We start from the raw sequence: 15,000 nt of genomic DNA on the forward strand, positions 1-15,000 counted from the left end.
GGGTCAGTATGTAGGTTTCATCAAGAAAAACAACATAATCGTATGTCATCTTATCTTTTCCCACATACTTTCTTTTCATTTTCTTTCCTTTGATTCCAGTAAAGCGGTTCTATATTTTCATTAGATGTCAATTAATAAGGAAACAGAACAGTTAATCATACTGAATTGTTGAAAACCTTTCCTTAATTCTTCCTTTTCCACGATGAGTAAACTTTAAACATATCAATAGAAATGGTAAAACTATTTACCTCGCCTTCTTTGGATATTATATATTCATCATAAAACTGCCAGAGATACCTTAAGGGATGCCAGCACGGACTCTTGCATATAGAGCAGCCTGTAACTTTATTCATGGAACGTACAAACAGGTCAAGGGCTGGTCCTAGCCGCAGTGTAGCTCCTTACCTTAGACAGGTAGAAATAGGGATGAAACATAACCATTTTTATTTGTTAATAGATAGATATATAAATACAAAATGGTACAGTATATCAGACTAAAGTTCATACATTGGAAAAATGGTAGTGCAATACACATGATAGCAATAATACAAGAAACATAACAATAATAACAGAAATGAAGATATATATGAAAAAAATGTAAGACAAAAGTTGTGTTTGTTTCTTCCCGTGTGTTTCGTTCGTGGGTTCGTTGTCACAGGATAATGGCCGCCGTGGACCCTACAGGATATTTAATGAATGAAAAAGCTTCCATCGGATTTTATTTGAAAATTAGGTACCCAAAACTTTGTTAAGTATTTTTGAAAGTTTATTCGGATTTAACCACAACTAATGCATTTTAACATTACTATTCGCTGTCAAAGTTACTTTACTCTACCTTATTAAAGTTATTTGTTTGTCCAAAACTTGATTTAATCCCTTATAACCTCTATTCTTACATATGTTTTGCTGATGTCGTAAGATGAGCTGAAATTATTATTTGGAATCTTTTGATATTTAATATAGGATTATTGTAATCATCCTATAATAATCAACTTCTGTTCCGAGTTTTTGTCATTTTAGGAAATGAAAATATTGTGGCGTTTACCCTTCATTATTTACATTTCCTTATTAGTACTGTTGCTGTTGTTATGTTTATGTTCGAGCTAAAAGAAGTCACATATGATTTTGAAGTAAATAAAATAAGAAATAATTAAGAGAATAGCCAGATATTTTAATAAGATCGAACAGCTACCCTTGAGGTTTACATCAAGGCACCTGTAGCTAATGTCAAGTTCACTCGATTTTATACTATACAATTTAACACCAGTTTTAACGTTCATTTTTTGTCATTTTTTTTCTATGTAATTTAAACTATATTGTGTCTTCTTTTCTATTTAGATTTAAGTTGTTTCTTACACTCTCTTTCCACTTTTATAATTTTTTTTTTTTAGATACTGAAAAAAAAGGTCATGCTGGCCATGCCATTGGCACCCATTCCCCGACAGTCTTGTTTTCACAATTGAAATGGACTTAACAGTTGCAAATTCTGATATGCATTTGTCTTCCATGAATTATCTAAATTCATTTTACAATGCTGAGAATGTTGGCTTTTTGAAATAAAGAGGAAAGTTCTCGAGAGGAAAAGGTAGGTCCCACGACTGGCTTCTTCGAATAGAAGCTATACTCAGACTAAGTTAAATGAGATATACTCTGAAATTGTACGCTTTTAGCCTCCCAGGTTTTAACTTCGATGAAGTTTTCGCTGATCGTAGGAAAAGCATATATTATTTTCTCTGAACCATACAGGTTTATTTCCGTAGATATGCTATGGTATACAGCAATAAGAAAAATTGTTCCTTTCACCATACAGTACACTCCTAAAAATAATATTTGAGTGATGATGACTTCTTTGTATCATAGAGGGTTGATCAATAATAGGGTGTAAAATCATAGCCATATACGTTATACAAATTCATTCCTGATATTAAGCACTTTTCGGTTGTAGGTAAATTGTTTTTATTGTTTTAGTGATTTCCTATTTCTAGGAAATAAACGGTCTAAAACTTCATTTTTTTCTTATCTGGCATATAAATTCACGTTAGAGTTTTATATGGAAATATTTCGATCCTGAAGATAGATACTACTGTATCAATGTAATTTGCTTTATGAATAATTACTTAGTCAAATTTACTATACAGTTTTAATGAGTATCATATTATACATTATAGTATAGTATTTTTCTTACTAAATTGAAGTGATGATTTTATTGACACTGTAAATTACCTATTAAAAATCTAAATAACTTATTACACACCTTATTCATCATACAATTTTTCACTCTAAGACGTCATTTAACGTACCTACGCAATCTTAACAAAACCATTTAAAAGTTTAAGGTAAAAAAAAGAAAACTGGAAAATCTTATAAATATATATTCATTTTTATTTATTTTTATGCACCTATATATAAATAAGAATAATACGGGCATTTAAAGTTAAAATATACTTGTTTGCAGACGTATCATGAAGCTCTTAATATATATGAATTCTCACTAACAATAATGATAAGAAGACGAACGAAACCTTTCATTTTCCTTAGGGGTAACCAGGATTAGGGGCGGGTTTGTATCCTCCGGAGGGCTGATACTGAGGGTACTGAGCCTCTCCTTGGTAGGAGACTTCGGCCACGTACCCAGAGTCACCGTTGACGTAGTAAGTGACCTCCTGCAGACGGCCGTCGGGAAGCTGGGCATAATAAGTTCCCTTGGTGTCGTAGCCATCTCGAGCCTCCTGGTGTCCGAAGTCGTTTCCTGAGTAGTCGTCCTTCACGGCGTAGTTGAAGTTATACTTAGCAGGACCCTGAGTAAAAATAAGATTATATATATATATATATATATATATATATATATCTATATATATATATATATATATATATATATATATATATATATATATACATATATATATATAATATATATATATATATATATATATATATATTATATATATATATATATATCATATATATATATATATATATATATATATATATATATATATATATATATATATATATATATATATATATATATATATATATATTGTCAATGAAAGCTGAAGGAACATAACAAGATTTTGTAGAAGTCAAGATTGTTTTCAAGTTCATCTTTGTAGGACGTATACATTTTCTGAAGTGACATTACTTTCCACTCTTTTACTATTATCTTACTGTTGGAGCTGAAGTTCCATAAGCAGGAGCTGGAGCATTATGAGAAGGAGAGGGTGCTTTGTGGGCAGGAGCTGGAGCATTATAAGACGGTGGAGGCGCTCCATAGGAAGGAACGGGAGGTCGATAAGACGGGGGAGAATCGGCGAAAACAGAAGTGACTGCAAAAACAGCCAAAATAATTGTCTGAAAAAGACAATGTGACATTCTAAGGTTAATTAAGGAAATAGACAGATGTCAGTGAGTAAATTCACAGTGCAAATACGAACAAAAATATCTATAGCAAGAGGCCTGTGATATGGAAAGACAAGTGGTGGAAAGATTTTCAAGATGAAAATCATCAACGATCTCTTTCATTCTCCTTCTCAAGACACAAACACTCCAGTATACACACATATATAATAGTGTCAATTGTAGCTCATAATCTATAAGGTAGATTAATTATTGAAACACAAAGGGATATAGTCGTATAGTTATAGCTCATAATCTATAAGGTTGGTTGATTATCAAAACACAGGAATAAATAGGGAAACTAAGAAGTAACATATTGCATAAGTTGCCATATTTGTGCAAATGTCATTTGCACCAATAGGACATTTCTCTTAGTATGGTCCATGAATTAATTCCTGACTAAAGAAAGGTCATATTTCAGTATATTTGGCTATTAATCGCGATTTTGAACGTAAAATTGCATATTGGAAACCTTTCATTTCGGTACTTTTTATATATCAACCAACGCAGCCTGTCTGGTACCCTCTGTCACCCATCACAAGTCTTCATGTATATAACATAATCCTTTTTCATCTCCTCTCCTTATAACACTATATCTTTTAAAGACTGACTGATTTCTTCATTCTTCTCCACTTTAAGATTATGTCTTCTTTGTCTACAAAAATTACGCGAAATCATACGATGTTTGCAGTACACGTTACAGAGCAACCCTGCGGTTCCTTTTCCAACGGAACAGTCGACAGAGAAATCACCTCGCTTACCTTCAGTGTCATGTCTGTGTCACCGATGGGGAACAGCAAGTGCCTCATCTGGAAGATTCAGCAGTCATTTATATGTCTCTGTAAGACTCAGCTGTTCCCCTGAGGTTTAATTTCTTTGACTGAAGGAGGATGGGATGGGGTAGGATGGGGAAGGGTGCCGGAAGTGAGGGTGATAATTTCGTCACTTATCTGGTCTGAGAAAGCAAAATGACCACCGGCAAAATGAGCAGTTATGTTGAGTAATCTGGAGCATTCCTCGTAAAATGAAGATTTAGTAAAATATTTGACCTTGTGTCTGTCAAAGAAATATGTTCTTAGAGGTGATGATCGTTACGTATTTTCACTGATTTCTTCCTCTCCGTTCTTCTTTTACTGTGCCGTTGTATCTCACTGCCCTTTTTAAAGGCGCTCTTTAACTTCAGTTAAATGATAATAGGCCACTTCAATTCTAATGTGTATATTTATTTTGCCTTGCTTTACAAGTTACTCTTATGATCGATTTACAAGTTATGAAAAATATGAGATTATGTTTATTATTATATAACATGATGAGACGATAAAGTAAGAATATTGGTGAGTGACAGTAATAATTTCTTTACTGTATTGTCAATGAATCTCTTGAGGATGTTTTCTGCAAAATGGACCATTCTTAGTCTAGCAGTTAAAGTGAGAATGTATTGGTTTCGTTTCTTTTATATATATATATATATATATATATATATATATATATATATATATATATATATATATATATATATATATATATATATATACTATATACTATCTTCCTTATAGAAGAAAACTGCTTAACGTTGAAAAAAAAATGTTTTTACTACTTTTACAATAATTGTAAGCAGTATTGCCTCGAAAACTCTAAACTAATGAGTGCCAATAGGTAATCATTCTAAAGTGCCGTATCCCAAGGCAGAGGAGTGCCAAGTAGAAAACTGTGGAAAACCTTCGTGGAGGAAACGCCCTTAAAATGGCAGATGAGTATGTGGTAGGTCTTTGTAGTGTTACTAAGAAGTATCTCCTTCAGTTGCTACCGCAGGAAGTACCTCTGACCACCACTATTTCCTTGCCTTGTTTGACAAAAAAAAAAAAAAAAAAAAAAAAAGTTAGCAAAATTAAATAATATTTGAAGAATGATTTTCAACGACTACTGTGTCTGAGGGTGGTGTCAGACATTACTAGGTTCAAAACAGTCTCATTTTAGTAATGTTAACATTAATTTGAGCCACTCCCTAATATCCACTAGTACTACCTGACATATCTATTAAATCATAAATACCATTTCAATTGATTCTGGTCTTATGGTCATTAAATAGATAGCATTAAACTGGGTACGCAAAAAATCAACTTGATTGGCTTGCAGTGTCGCATTGCACCTCTTTTAGATCATACGTCAAGATAATTAGAGAGCTTATGAAACATTCATTTTATTCGAAGGCTGAAAAGAGAATTGGTAATTTCCATTAATTCTCATCGCATATATATTAAGATTTATTTGGGTTTGCTTAAATCAGTCATTTGAATTTAACTGAGGGACATATGCAAAATCTGATAAATAATTTTCAGGTGTTAGGATTATGAATAAGAAATTAAACAAACTCTCTTTACTGAAAATATAAAAAAGAAAAGAAATTTTAGATGACTGATGTTAAATTATCCCAACTTAGATCAGTAATAAAATCGGGAAAAACATTAACTGAAACAAAAAACGCAACAGCTGCTAATGACTTTTTCTTCTGGTATTCCCGGTGGAGATAACGAAAAATGGATTTAGTGATTCACATGAAACTTGATTCAAAGCAAAAGAATATGACAATTTTGGTTACTTTCATAAAACGAGAGCTTTCCAAAATAACGTACTATGACCCAAGTCTATAACCTGTCAGTTCTCTCCAAGCAATCATGGTAAATTTACTATAATAGTAATACGACTTTATTCTGTTTTCTTACGATCCTATATATCACTTCATCACCAAGGGTCCCAAAATTTCGTTTGAAGTAATGCATCGCTATTTCTGCCGTCTACATAATTATGTTGACCGATTTAAACAGCAAGATCATCGAGGGCTAGGATTTAACTCTGGGTTCTTTGGAAGAAATTTGACTGCCATTGAAGTTACGGCAGCGTGCAGTGGCCATGCGGTGTCCTTATGCCGCCGTCATACACAATTAATACATGGCGCGCACATGTTGTGGGGCTTGCAGCGTGCATGTGGCGTGTTACGGCGCCTCCCTAGGTTGATTGTATGGAAGGTTGCCGCAGGCAGCCTGGTGAGGATAAAAGGGGCCGGACAGAGCAAGGGGGCATCATTCGCGCTCTGACAGGCTGTCGACATGCATACCCAGTCACTCTCGAGCCACTTGACACGAAGATGCCTCTTCAGAAGAGCACCCCCAGGCATACCCAGCAGTCCCAGGTCTCCCAGTACACCCAGGACACCCAGGACATCCAGCCTGCACAACCGTAGGATACGTCTGACCACAAAGAAGAGCTGTCCACAGAGCCGACCCTAACCTCATTTCTCGAAACCTAGGACACCGCAGGACTGAGTGGTATCGTAGTGCAGCGGAAGAAACGATACTGCCCCAGCAAGAAGGACATACAAGATTACCCGGTCACGCCAGAGGACAAGGAGATCATCGTCGATTTTGTCAAGTCATACCCTACCTTATACAACAAGTGGGACAGGCAATGTCCAATCCGAGGAGGAAGGAGGAACTCTGGCGTGAACTGGCAGCGAATTTTACCAATTGCACCTTCCAGCAAGTTCAGAAGTACTTCGGTGCCTGTCGTACTGACTTCGGGAAGATCGAGAAGAGGGAGCACTAGAGTGGGTTGGCTGCACGGCACAGGACAGCACGGGAGGAGGATATCATGACTACGTGGGCATTCCTGGGAGGTCACATCGACCACAAACCCACAATAGCAAGTGATCGCTTCTCACCTGTATCCTCCCACAGAACCGATGGAGAGGATTCCTCCAGTGCTGACATGTCAGGCCTGTCAGCAGCTTCGATCTAGCGGAGGAGGCGGCAGAAGCAGAAGAGATCTACCACATTGACAGAGGAGCGACGGCTATCCGCCAACACACCTGAATCGACTGAAGGACTGCAGACTCAACTGACTCAAATTATGACCAGCATCAACACACTTATGCCACTAGCCCAGGACAATACTCATCGTGACATCACCGTATTTGTCCAGTACTTGACTCAACACTTGGAGTACGTGCCTCGATGATACCAGAAGCCCTTCTTCGAGCAAGTTATCAGGCTTTGCCACATTTTGGAGGGACCTGAAAAAGAGGATGCTATGGCGAAAGAGGCCATGGCTCGGGGGGTTTGTTCCCACTGGACGCCCACACGAGTTGAGAGAGGAACACAGATGAAACCAGGAAATTCCACAGCTTCTGCACTGCAACCGATTCGGGGTTCATCACACCAGTGGTTCACATCTCAATCCCAACCTGTGTTCTTCCAATATGATCCCCTCTCAACAGCAGCCTCAGCAGCAGCAGTTCTCTCATCAGCAGGTGTACTTGACATAGGCGACACAGGTATCGACACCGTCATTCTTTCCCAGTGGACGGTCGACACCACTGAACTTCACCCCAAGACCTTCAAGTTCTTCGCTGTCACCGCTAGTCACCAGTCTCTTGGCAGACTTGCAGCCCCCTACCCCTGGCGCCAGTATTGCGACCCCCAAACCTACTGCCGCAGATGACCCACCCACCTACGACTTGACCATCTCCCCAGGTGAAAAGGAGGACATTGACCCCGACACAATGGAGTGATACAGTAACAAACAATGTATGAATAAATAAACTTTTACCTTCTTAATATTAAATGATTTTGTACATTTTATAGAATTCATAACTTTTCTTTTTATAATAAATATGTTGAAATACTGACTTGCATTTACATTTTCCTTATTGATGGTTAATTTATGTCATGACAATATATATGATGATATGATTGGGTGAAATGAAATTGAATAATTAAAGAGCATGGCCTTAAAGAATAATAACATGAAGAAATATAACAAGGAAAAGTATAAAAATTGAAATAATGATATGGTGAAATAGTTGAAAATATGAAATGAAATAGAACACTCGGAAAAATTAACTTGAAACTATAAAATGCAATTGGAATAATTAAAAATAAGAGCATGGCCAATAAAAAGAATAATAACATGAAGAAATTATAACAGTAAAATCTAACATGAAGTGGTTGATACATGAAATTATGAAAATAAATAGAAACTTCTGAAAAGTAACTTGAACTATAAAAGAAAATGTTAACATGAAATAAATAGGGCCATCAAATGATATAATAACGTTACAAGGTAAAGAAACAATAAATTTATAAATATTTAGAAACATGATCAAATAAACATTGAACACATTACAAATGATAATGTTTTTTTTTTTAAACAATAATTAAACTATTGGACTGGCGACATGGTTAGTTATTTAACGGGGGTGGGAACAATTGAAAAAAGGGGTGAACAGTAACAGAACTAAATACATATTGACTTCAAGTTGGATAATAATATGATATTTGCAAGTAGAAAAATTTTTATGATATAAAACAAACAAGTCACAACTTCATTTGCTTACGTTTCTGTTGCTTTTTCACATGTTTCATTTTCTTAGCAATTCTTATGCTTTTCGTGTTTGTTTTTCCTTACATTCTTATGCTTTTCATGTTCATTTTCTTACATTCCTATGGCTTTTCCATGTTTAATTTTCTTACATTCTATGCCGTTTCCATGTTCATTTTCTTACCATTGGTTATGCCTTTTCATTGTTCATTTTCTTTACATTCTATGCTTTTCATTGTTTGTTTTTCTTTTGTACCATTCCTATTGCGTTTCATGTTCATTTTTCTTACGATTTTCTATGCGTTTCGTGTTTCATTTTCTTACTTAATATTCTTTTCAATGTTTTGTTTTTTCTTAAACATTTCTGTTTTGGTCATTGTTAATTTCTTTAATCATTTTTATGCTTTTCAATTAATTTGATTTCTTACATTTCTATGCGTTTTCATGGTCATTTTTCTTACATTCTCTGCTTCTTCATGGTTCATTTTTCTTACATTCTTATGCTTTTTCAATGTTTTGTTTAGGTAAGTATTTTTGTTATGTCCGCAACATTTTGCTTCTCATTTGTCGCCTCATTATTTCTCAAATTATTATTATTTATTACTTTCAGTTACATTATTTTCCCAAACAACATCATTTTTTTCTATATGATACAAATCAATCATTCCAATATTCCTTTATTATATTTAATATTATTTGTTATTAGTTCTTTAGGACCAATACAAAACTATGGGAGTATTAAAACTGATAAATACATCATGATCTTTATTTTTTTAAAAATTCATGTTACATTGGTTGGGCTAGGTTTTACCATAGTTCTTTGGGTCCTCTAGTTCGTCAGTAGCTGGTCATCCTCGAGGAAACACCATTCATTCGCTCCTTTGCCCATTATCCCACTACGGGCCTGCATCCCGATGAGTTAAGCTAAAATTGGGCCGCAGGTAAATTTTTCTGACGGTGCCTTCCACTCGACGTGTGTAGTTTCGGCGGTCCCCTTCTTGCATCAGAGTCCGTTTCCGTGGAGCTTCCAGTGATTCCTGCCTCCAAAAGTACCTGGTTTACGACGTTACGTTATGGTGTTGGTCCTTCATGGTCGACGTTGGTGGCCGGCGGCAAAATGGGTAGCGTTTGTGCAGTGCCAGGTTGTGCATGACACATTGCGCACAAAAGTTATCTTCTTTCAATTCGTGTAGCATCCCTGTTTGCATCGGTGTCGTCCCAAAGACTCGCCATCTCATCTGCAGCAGGCTGAATGCGTTTTTCCACCACACGATGAGTTGGCCGAGATAAATCTGGTTACGCTGGATAGTCGTTCGGTCGGGTATGGGATGGGATCTGTTGATTGGTTGGGTAGTTAAGGGCTTCATCATCCACAGACTTTGAGAGCGAAAGGCATCGTCGGCGCGACTTAATGATGGAAGGGGATGGGTTCGTCGTCGTTGGGGCCAGATTTTTTCTGTCCTTGTGGGAGTCCCTCGCTCGATTGTTATGCTGATTGGCCCGCTGGCCAGGTTTGCACTTTTGCCAGGTTTCCCCTCCATTTCCCCAGCATCTCCTTCGTGCACCGACGTCGACGAACAGGAACCTATAATTTGCAATCATGGAGAAGGGCCATGCAAGGTGACGTAATTGCTGTGGAACTTTCTTGTAATTGAAGTAACAAGTGATCCTCCACCTTTGGGTTTCTTGATCCCAATGTGCTTTTCCCATCCAGGGCTTCCACAATTAATTTGAAGTAGTCCCCACTTTTGATTCTGAATTCCGCTTTTGCTAACATTCGCTTCCATTCTTTTGCTGTTCCTGAGCCTGGGGCAACTTCATCCACTTCTGGTTTGTTATGTGCCGATAATGGCTTTAGGCAGAATAATAATGGGGATAAACTGGCGCATATGGAAGCTCTTGGAAAACTCTGGAAAAGTCCTGTATTGGAGACTTGTATAGTCGTTCCCACTTCCCAGGTGGCGGAGAGTGAACTGCCAAACTTGAGTCCCCACCTCTTGGTCTGCCAATCCCCACATTTTCGATGATCCACGATTGTCCTTTCATCAATCAAAATGGGTTTATCAGCCTTTTTTTCGGGGACCCCCCCCAAAATCTCCTCGAATAATTCAGGGAAAGATGCGTAGGAACGTTCTTGTGTTCCCTTTTTGAAGGTTTCCTCCCGCTCCCCGGAGCCCGAAATCCGCCCTGCACCTGCCGTCCTTTCTGGCTTAATTTTGTGCAGGCGTGGGGTGTGGCACTGTGTAGTACGTCTTCCCAATCCTATCAATGACCCTGGAGCTGCCACAAACGACGGCCATTACCAAACCAGAAGTGATTGGGAAGTGCCCCAAAAAACCCTTCCTCCCCCTTGGCGTTGGGTACCTCGGATGGGTGGGGAGAGGCTGTTGGGATGTCCATAACGCATTGCTGGCTGGGGCGTGGAATGAAGGATGTGCTTGGCAAGGCCTTCTAAATATATTAGCCCCTGGTTCATTATCTTGAAACGGGCTGTGGCCACGGTGCCATGTGACAACCAAATTCATGCCACCGTTTCCAACTACGTCGAGTCTCGTGCACATATGCTGCGCCACTCCACAGCAAACACTGCAAAGCCACCCACAACACCCAACCACTACACGGAGGAACAAAGCCGCGCAAGAGGGCGTGGCCATAGGCATAGCAACAATGCACCATTAAAACCTCACCAACGCCCTTGTAACACTGCCGCTTAGAAACAACAAACGTTTCAACCGCAACAACACCCGCCGCAACAATGACCGTAAAAACCAAACCGCATGGGTCCGCGGCACGCCGCCCAATAACGGTCACTTTTACTCACACCTCATCAATTTTCTGGCGGCTTCTTGCGGACCCCAACGCCGTAACTGCCCGTAACACAAAAGTGGGTAGGTGTAAACCTACCTTAAGCTAAGAACCTCCCACTAGGAAGGTCTTGTTTCCTTAAAAGCTCCATTCCTGTCTATTGTCGCTAGTTACAGACCCACCTTAGGTTTTCATAAAGACCTAAATACATTTTTTTTTTAAATCATAGTCAAAGAGAAACAGAGATCAATGGTTTCCCTCAACATAAGTGAAAGTGGTGAATAGTTCTATTAGCAATCAAAGGCACCTGACAAAGTAAATATCAAGGTCAACAGGCTAGGATGTCAACACCACGACGGAATAAATTTTGTTTCATGAACATAGCTTTTTGAGAATTATTAGATCTAGAAACGTTCAAAACGTCTATCTAAACAGAAAATTAGAAATGCCTGTTTATGCCTTGAAATATGGAATTAATTCTGTTTCTAATACAGAAAGCATGTTAACATTTTATTCCGCGGAAAAAGGTTGCAAAGTTCCGTCAGAGGTAAATGCCAGGTTTTTAAAAAGCTTCGTGAACCTATCAGGTTTTTAAGCCTAACATTAGTTACCGATGATCGTAGAGAGGTTTTATTTTCCGTACCACTATGGGATTGCGGTGTAATAGGAAAACTTTTTCAGAATCGTGCCCTTTTTATTTTAGTCACTAAACGCTTCCAACGTGGGTCAATGAAGAAAAAAACAAAAATTTAGTTAGTAATTTACCGCAAATACAATTATCGGAAAATATTGGAATCTTCATAGCCACATTATGCAATTGCATTTTGATGTTACTCTACTTTTTTATATAATAATAACTCGTTCGTTACGAAAATATGCTATAGTTTTTAAAGATTTCTTGTTTCGAAGATATAAACTTTCTATAACTACATCGTTAATACTTACTATAAAACTTTTTTTAGGGGTAAATGCAGGAAAAAAGGCATATAACAATGTGGAATTTCATATACAAATGTTATTATGATTTTGAATATAGCTATTCTATTGCACTATTTTCCATTATAAATAATCATTTGTTAAGTCAGTTTTACAATTTATTTTCCTTGAATATCCTTTCAGTAAGTTAGGCATTGGGCTTGGATTCTGTCACGATGCTTCCATACAGGGAACTTGTTGATGCTTAATCAAAATTCCATTAAGGATTTCAATAATACCTCATATTTACTTTATTTACCATTCCAAAAGTCTCAATTTAATTCCCAAGAAATGGTACTTTGTTGTTTAACAATGAAATATACTAATTTAATATGTACTTTTTGCCATTATATATTTTTTGCAAACTCACCAAAAGGCATTTTGATTTAAACTACCTGTCATTTGTTCACCATGACCGCGTGGTTAATGTTTAAGGATAATAAAGGCAACATTAATAATTATGGGAATTATTAATTCTTATATTTGGTTTTTCAATTCAAAATTGTAAGATAAAGTAATAGAAAAATAAAAAATTACATTCAAAGATAACATACTTTATTTTACAAAACATATCCAATTACCTCGTTTTAACCAATAAAGTTTAACCAACCGATTCAGATCAAACGTTTCCCTTAAGTGTAACCAGGCTTAGGGGCGGGATTGTATCCTCCGGTGGGCTGATACTGGGAGTTTAACAACAACTAATGCATTTTTAAGTTACCTTACATATGTTTTGCTGATTGTCATTTTAGGCAACGAAAGTATTGTGGCTGTTACCCTTCATTGTTCACATTTCTTTCATAGTAATGTTGCCGTTATTCTCTTATGTTTGAGTTTATAGTAGAAGACATATCTGGTTTTGAAGTAAAATTAAAATAAAAGAAATTGATTGAATTAAGGAATTTTCCCAGATAATTTTTAAAATGAAGATTCGAAAAGCTACCCACGAGTTTTACAGTAAAGCACTTGCAGCCAATGTCAAGTTTCAAACTCGATTTTTGTTTAATACAGTAACCATTTCCAGCAAACAGTTTCAACGTTAATTTATTTTTTCCCTTAAGTTATTTAAAACTTACTTCCTTGTCTTTCCTTCTGTTGTTTTATAATTTTAAGTAGTTTCTTACATTCTCTTTCCTCTTATATATTTTTTTCTTCTACATCCTAAAACAAAGTCATGGGTGAAATGAACTAAACAGTTGCATAATCATCAAAGGTATCAGATCTATTATGTCAAGCAGCCAGGAATTTTGGGTTCAGTTATCTACGAGTATAACTATATATTCTGTACTAGAATCTTTTACGTAATGCATTTCGTTAACCCAGGTTTTTCATAAATTTTCAGTATTCTTAGTTTTCAATTAATTAGTTCTCTTTCTATTGTAAGAAAAGTAAAAACCACCGCGGCATACATTTGCCGTTTTGCAATACTGAGAACCTTGCATTTTCGGAAAACACGGAAAGTTCCTCAGAGGAAACGATAGGTGCTAATTGGGTTTCTTCGAACAGAATCCATCTTCACACTAAATCAAAATTATAAGATGTTCTCTAAAATTCTACACTTTTAGCCTCCCAGGTTTTCGCTTCGATAAGGTTTTCACATGTGGTAGAAAAACATTTATTTCTTTTCTGGGCCATAGAGGTTTGTTTCCGTAGATAAACTATGGTTTACTGCAGTTAGAAAAAATTTTCATCACCGTTTCTTTCACCATACAGTACGCGCCATACAGATTCAGGAAGAAATTGAAACCATGAAAGGTGTTGTTTACTAAAATAATATTTGAGTGATGGTGTCTTCTTTATATCGTAGAGATTTGATTAGCAATGGGGTATAAAATCGGCCTTATTCTTTATATTAAGGACTTTTCGGTTGAATGGGAAAATCTTTTAAGGTTTTAATGATTTCCTATTTTGAGAAAATAAACGGTCTGTAACTTCATATCCTTTTTATCTGGTATATAAAAATACAGGTCAGAATTCAATATAAAAAAGTTATTAAGATCCTCAAGAAAGATATTGTATCAATCTAATATGCTTTATGAATAATTGATTAGTCAGATTTACCATATCGTTTACATAAATATAATTTTAAACATTTAGGTATATGGTTTTGTTTACTAAATTCGAGTAATGCTTTCAGTGACCATATACATTACTTATAAAAAATCTAAGTTATTATTTAATATACACTTTATACACTATACATTTTTGTACTCTAAGACGGCATTTAATTTAGCGACGCAATTCTAACATATCCATTCGAAAGTTTAAGGGAAAAATCTAAACTTGTATATCTTATGTATGTCATTTTTATTTAATTTTAATGCACCTAGATATAAATAAGACTAATACATGCATTTAAAGTTAACATACTTATTTACAGACGTATTAGCAAGCTCTTAGTGTTTACCAACACACGTTAACAATAATGACAACAAGACGAACGAAACC

General features: G+C 36.2%; 2 protein-coding genes across 2 annotated transcripts in view; both read right to left on the reverse strand.

The window, feature by feature from the left end:
• Positions 1-2,383: 2,383 nt before the first annotated feature.
• Positions 2,384-4,213, reverse strand: LOC135219283 (pro-resilin-like). Its single transcript, XM_064255914.1, has 3 exons — positions 4,158-4,213; positions 3,169-3,351; positions 2,384-2,798 (listed from the first exon to the last, which is right to left on the reverse strand). Exons 1-3 carry the CDS (start codon positions 4,203-4,205, stop codon positions 2,535-2,537), a joined length of 495 nt encoding a protein of 164 aa, XP_064111984.1. The 5' UTR covers positions 4,206-4,213; the 3' UTR covers positions 2,384-2,534.
• Positions 4,214-14,842: 10,629 nt separating this feature from the next.
• Positions 14,843-15,000, reverse strand: part of LOC135219284 (pro-resilin-like) — a gene marked incomplete at its 5' end in the record, with an annotated part of 433 nt that continues 275 nt past the window's right edge. The window contains 1 exon segment of the mRNA XM_064255915.1: positions 14,843-15,000. This exon segment is cut by the window's right edge and continues 275 nt beyond it.

This window comes from Macrobrachium nipponense, chromosome 1 (assembly GCF_015104395.2).
Source record: "Macrobrachium nipponense isolate FS-2020 chromosome 1, ASM1510439v2, whole genome shotgun sequence".
NCBI lineage: Eukaryota > Metazoa > Arthropoda > Malacostraca > Decapoda > Palaemonidae > Macrobrachium > Macrobrachium nipponense.

What these genes read in the sequence shown, in the direction of transcription:
- LOC135219283 (XM_064255914.1), bottom strand. Translation starts at nt 4,205, where the DNA reads ATGAGGCACTTGCTGTTCCCCATCGGTGACACAGACATGACACTGAAG. An exon ending in ACACAGACATGACACTGAAG is followed by an intron (nt 3,352 to 4,157) that starts GTAAGCGAGGTG and finishes TGTCTTTTTCAG; the next exon opens with ACAATTATTTTGGCTGTTTT. An exon ending in ATGGAACTTCAGCTCCAACA is followed by an intron (nt 2,799 to 3,168) that starts GTAAGATAATAG and finishes ATTTTTACTCAG; the next exon opens with GGTCCTGCTAAGTATAACTT.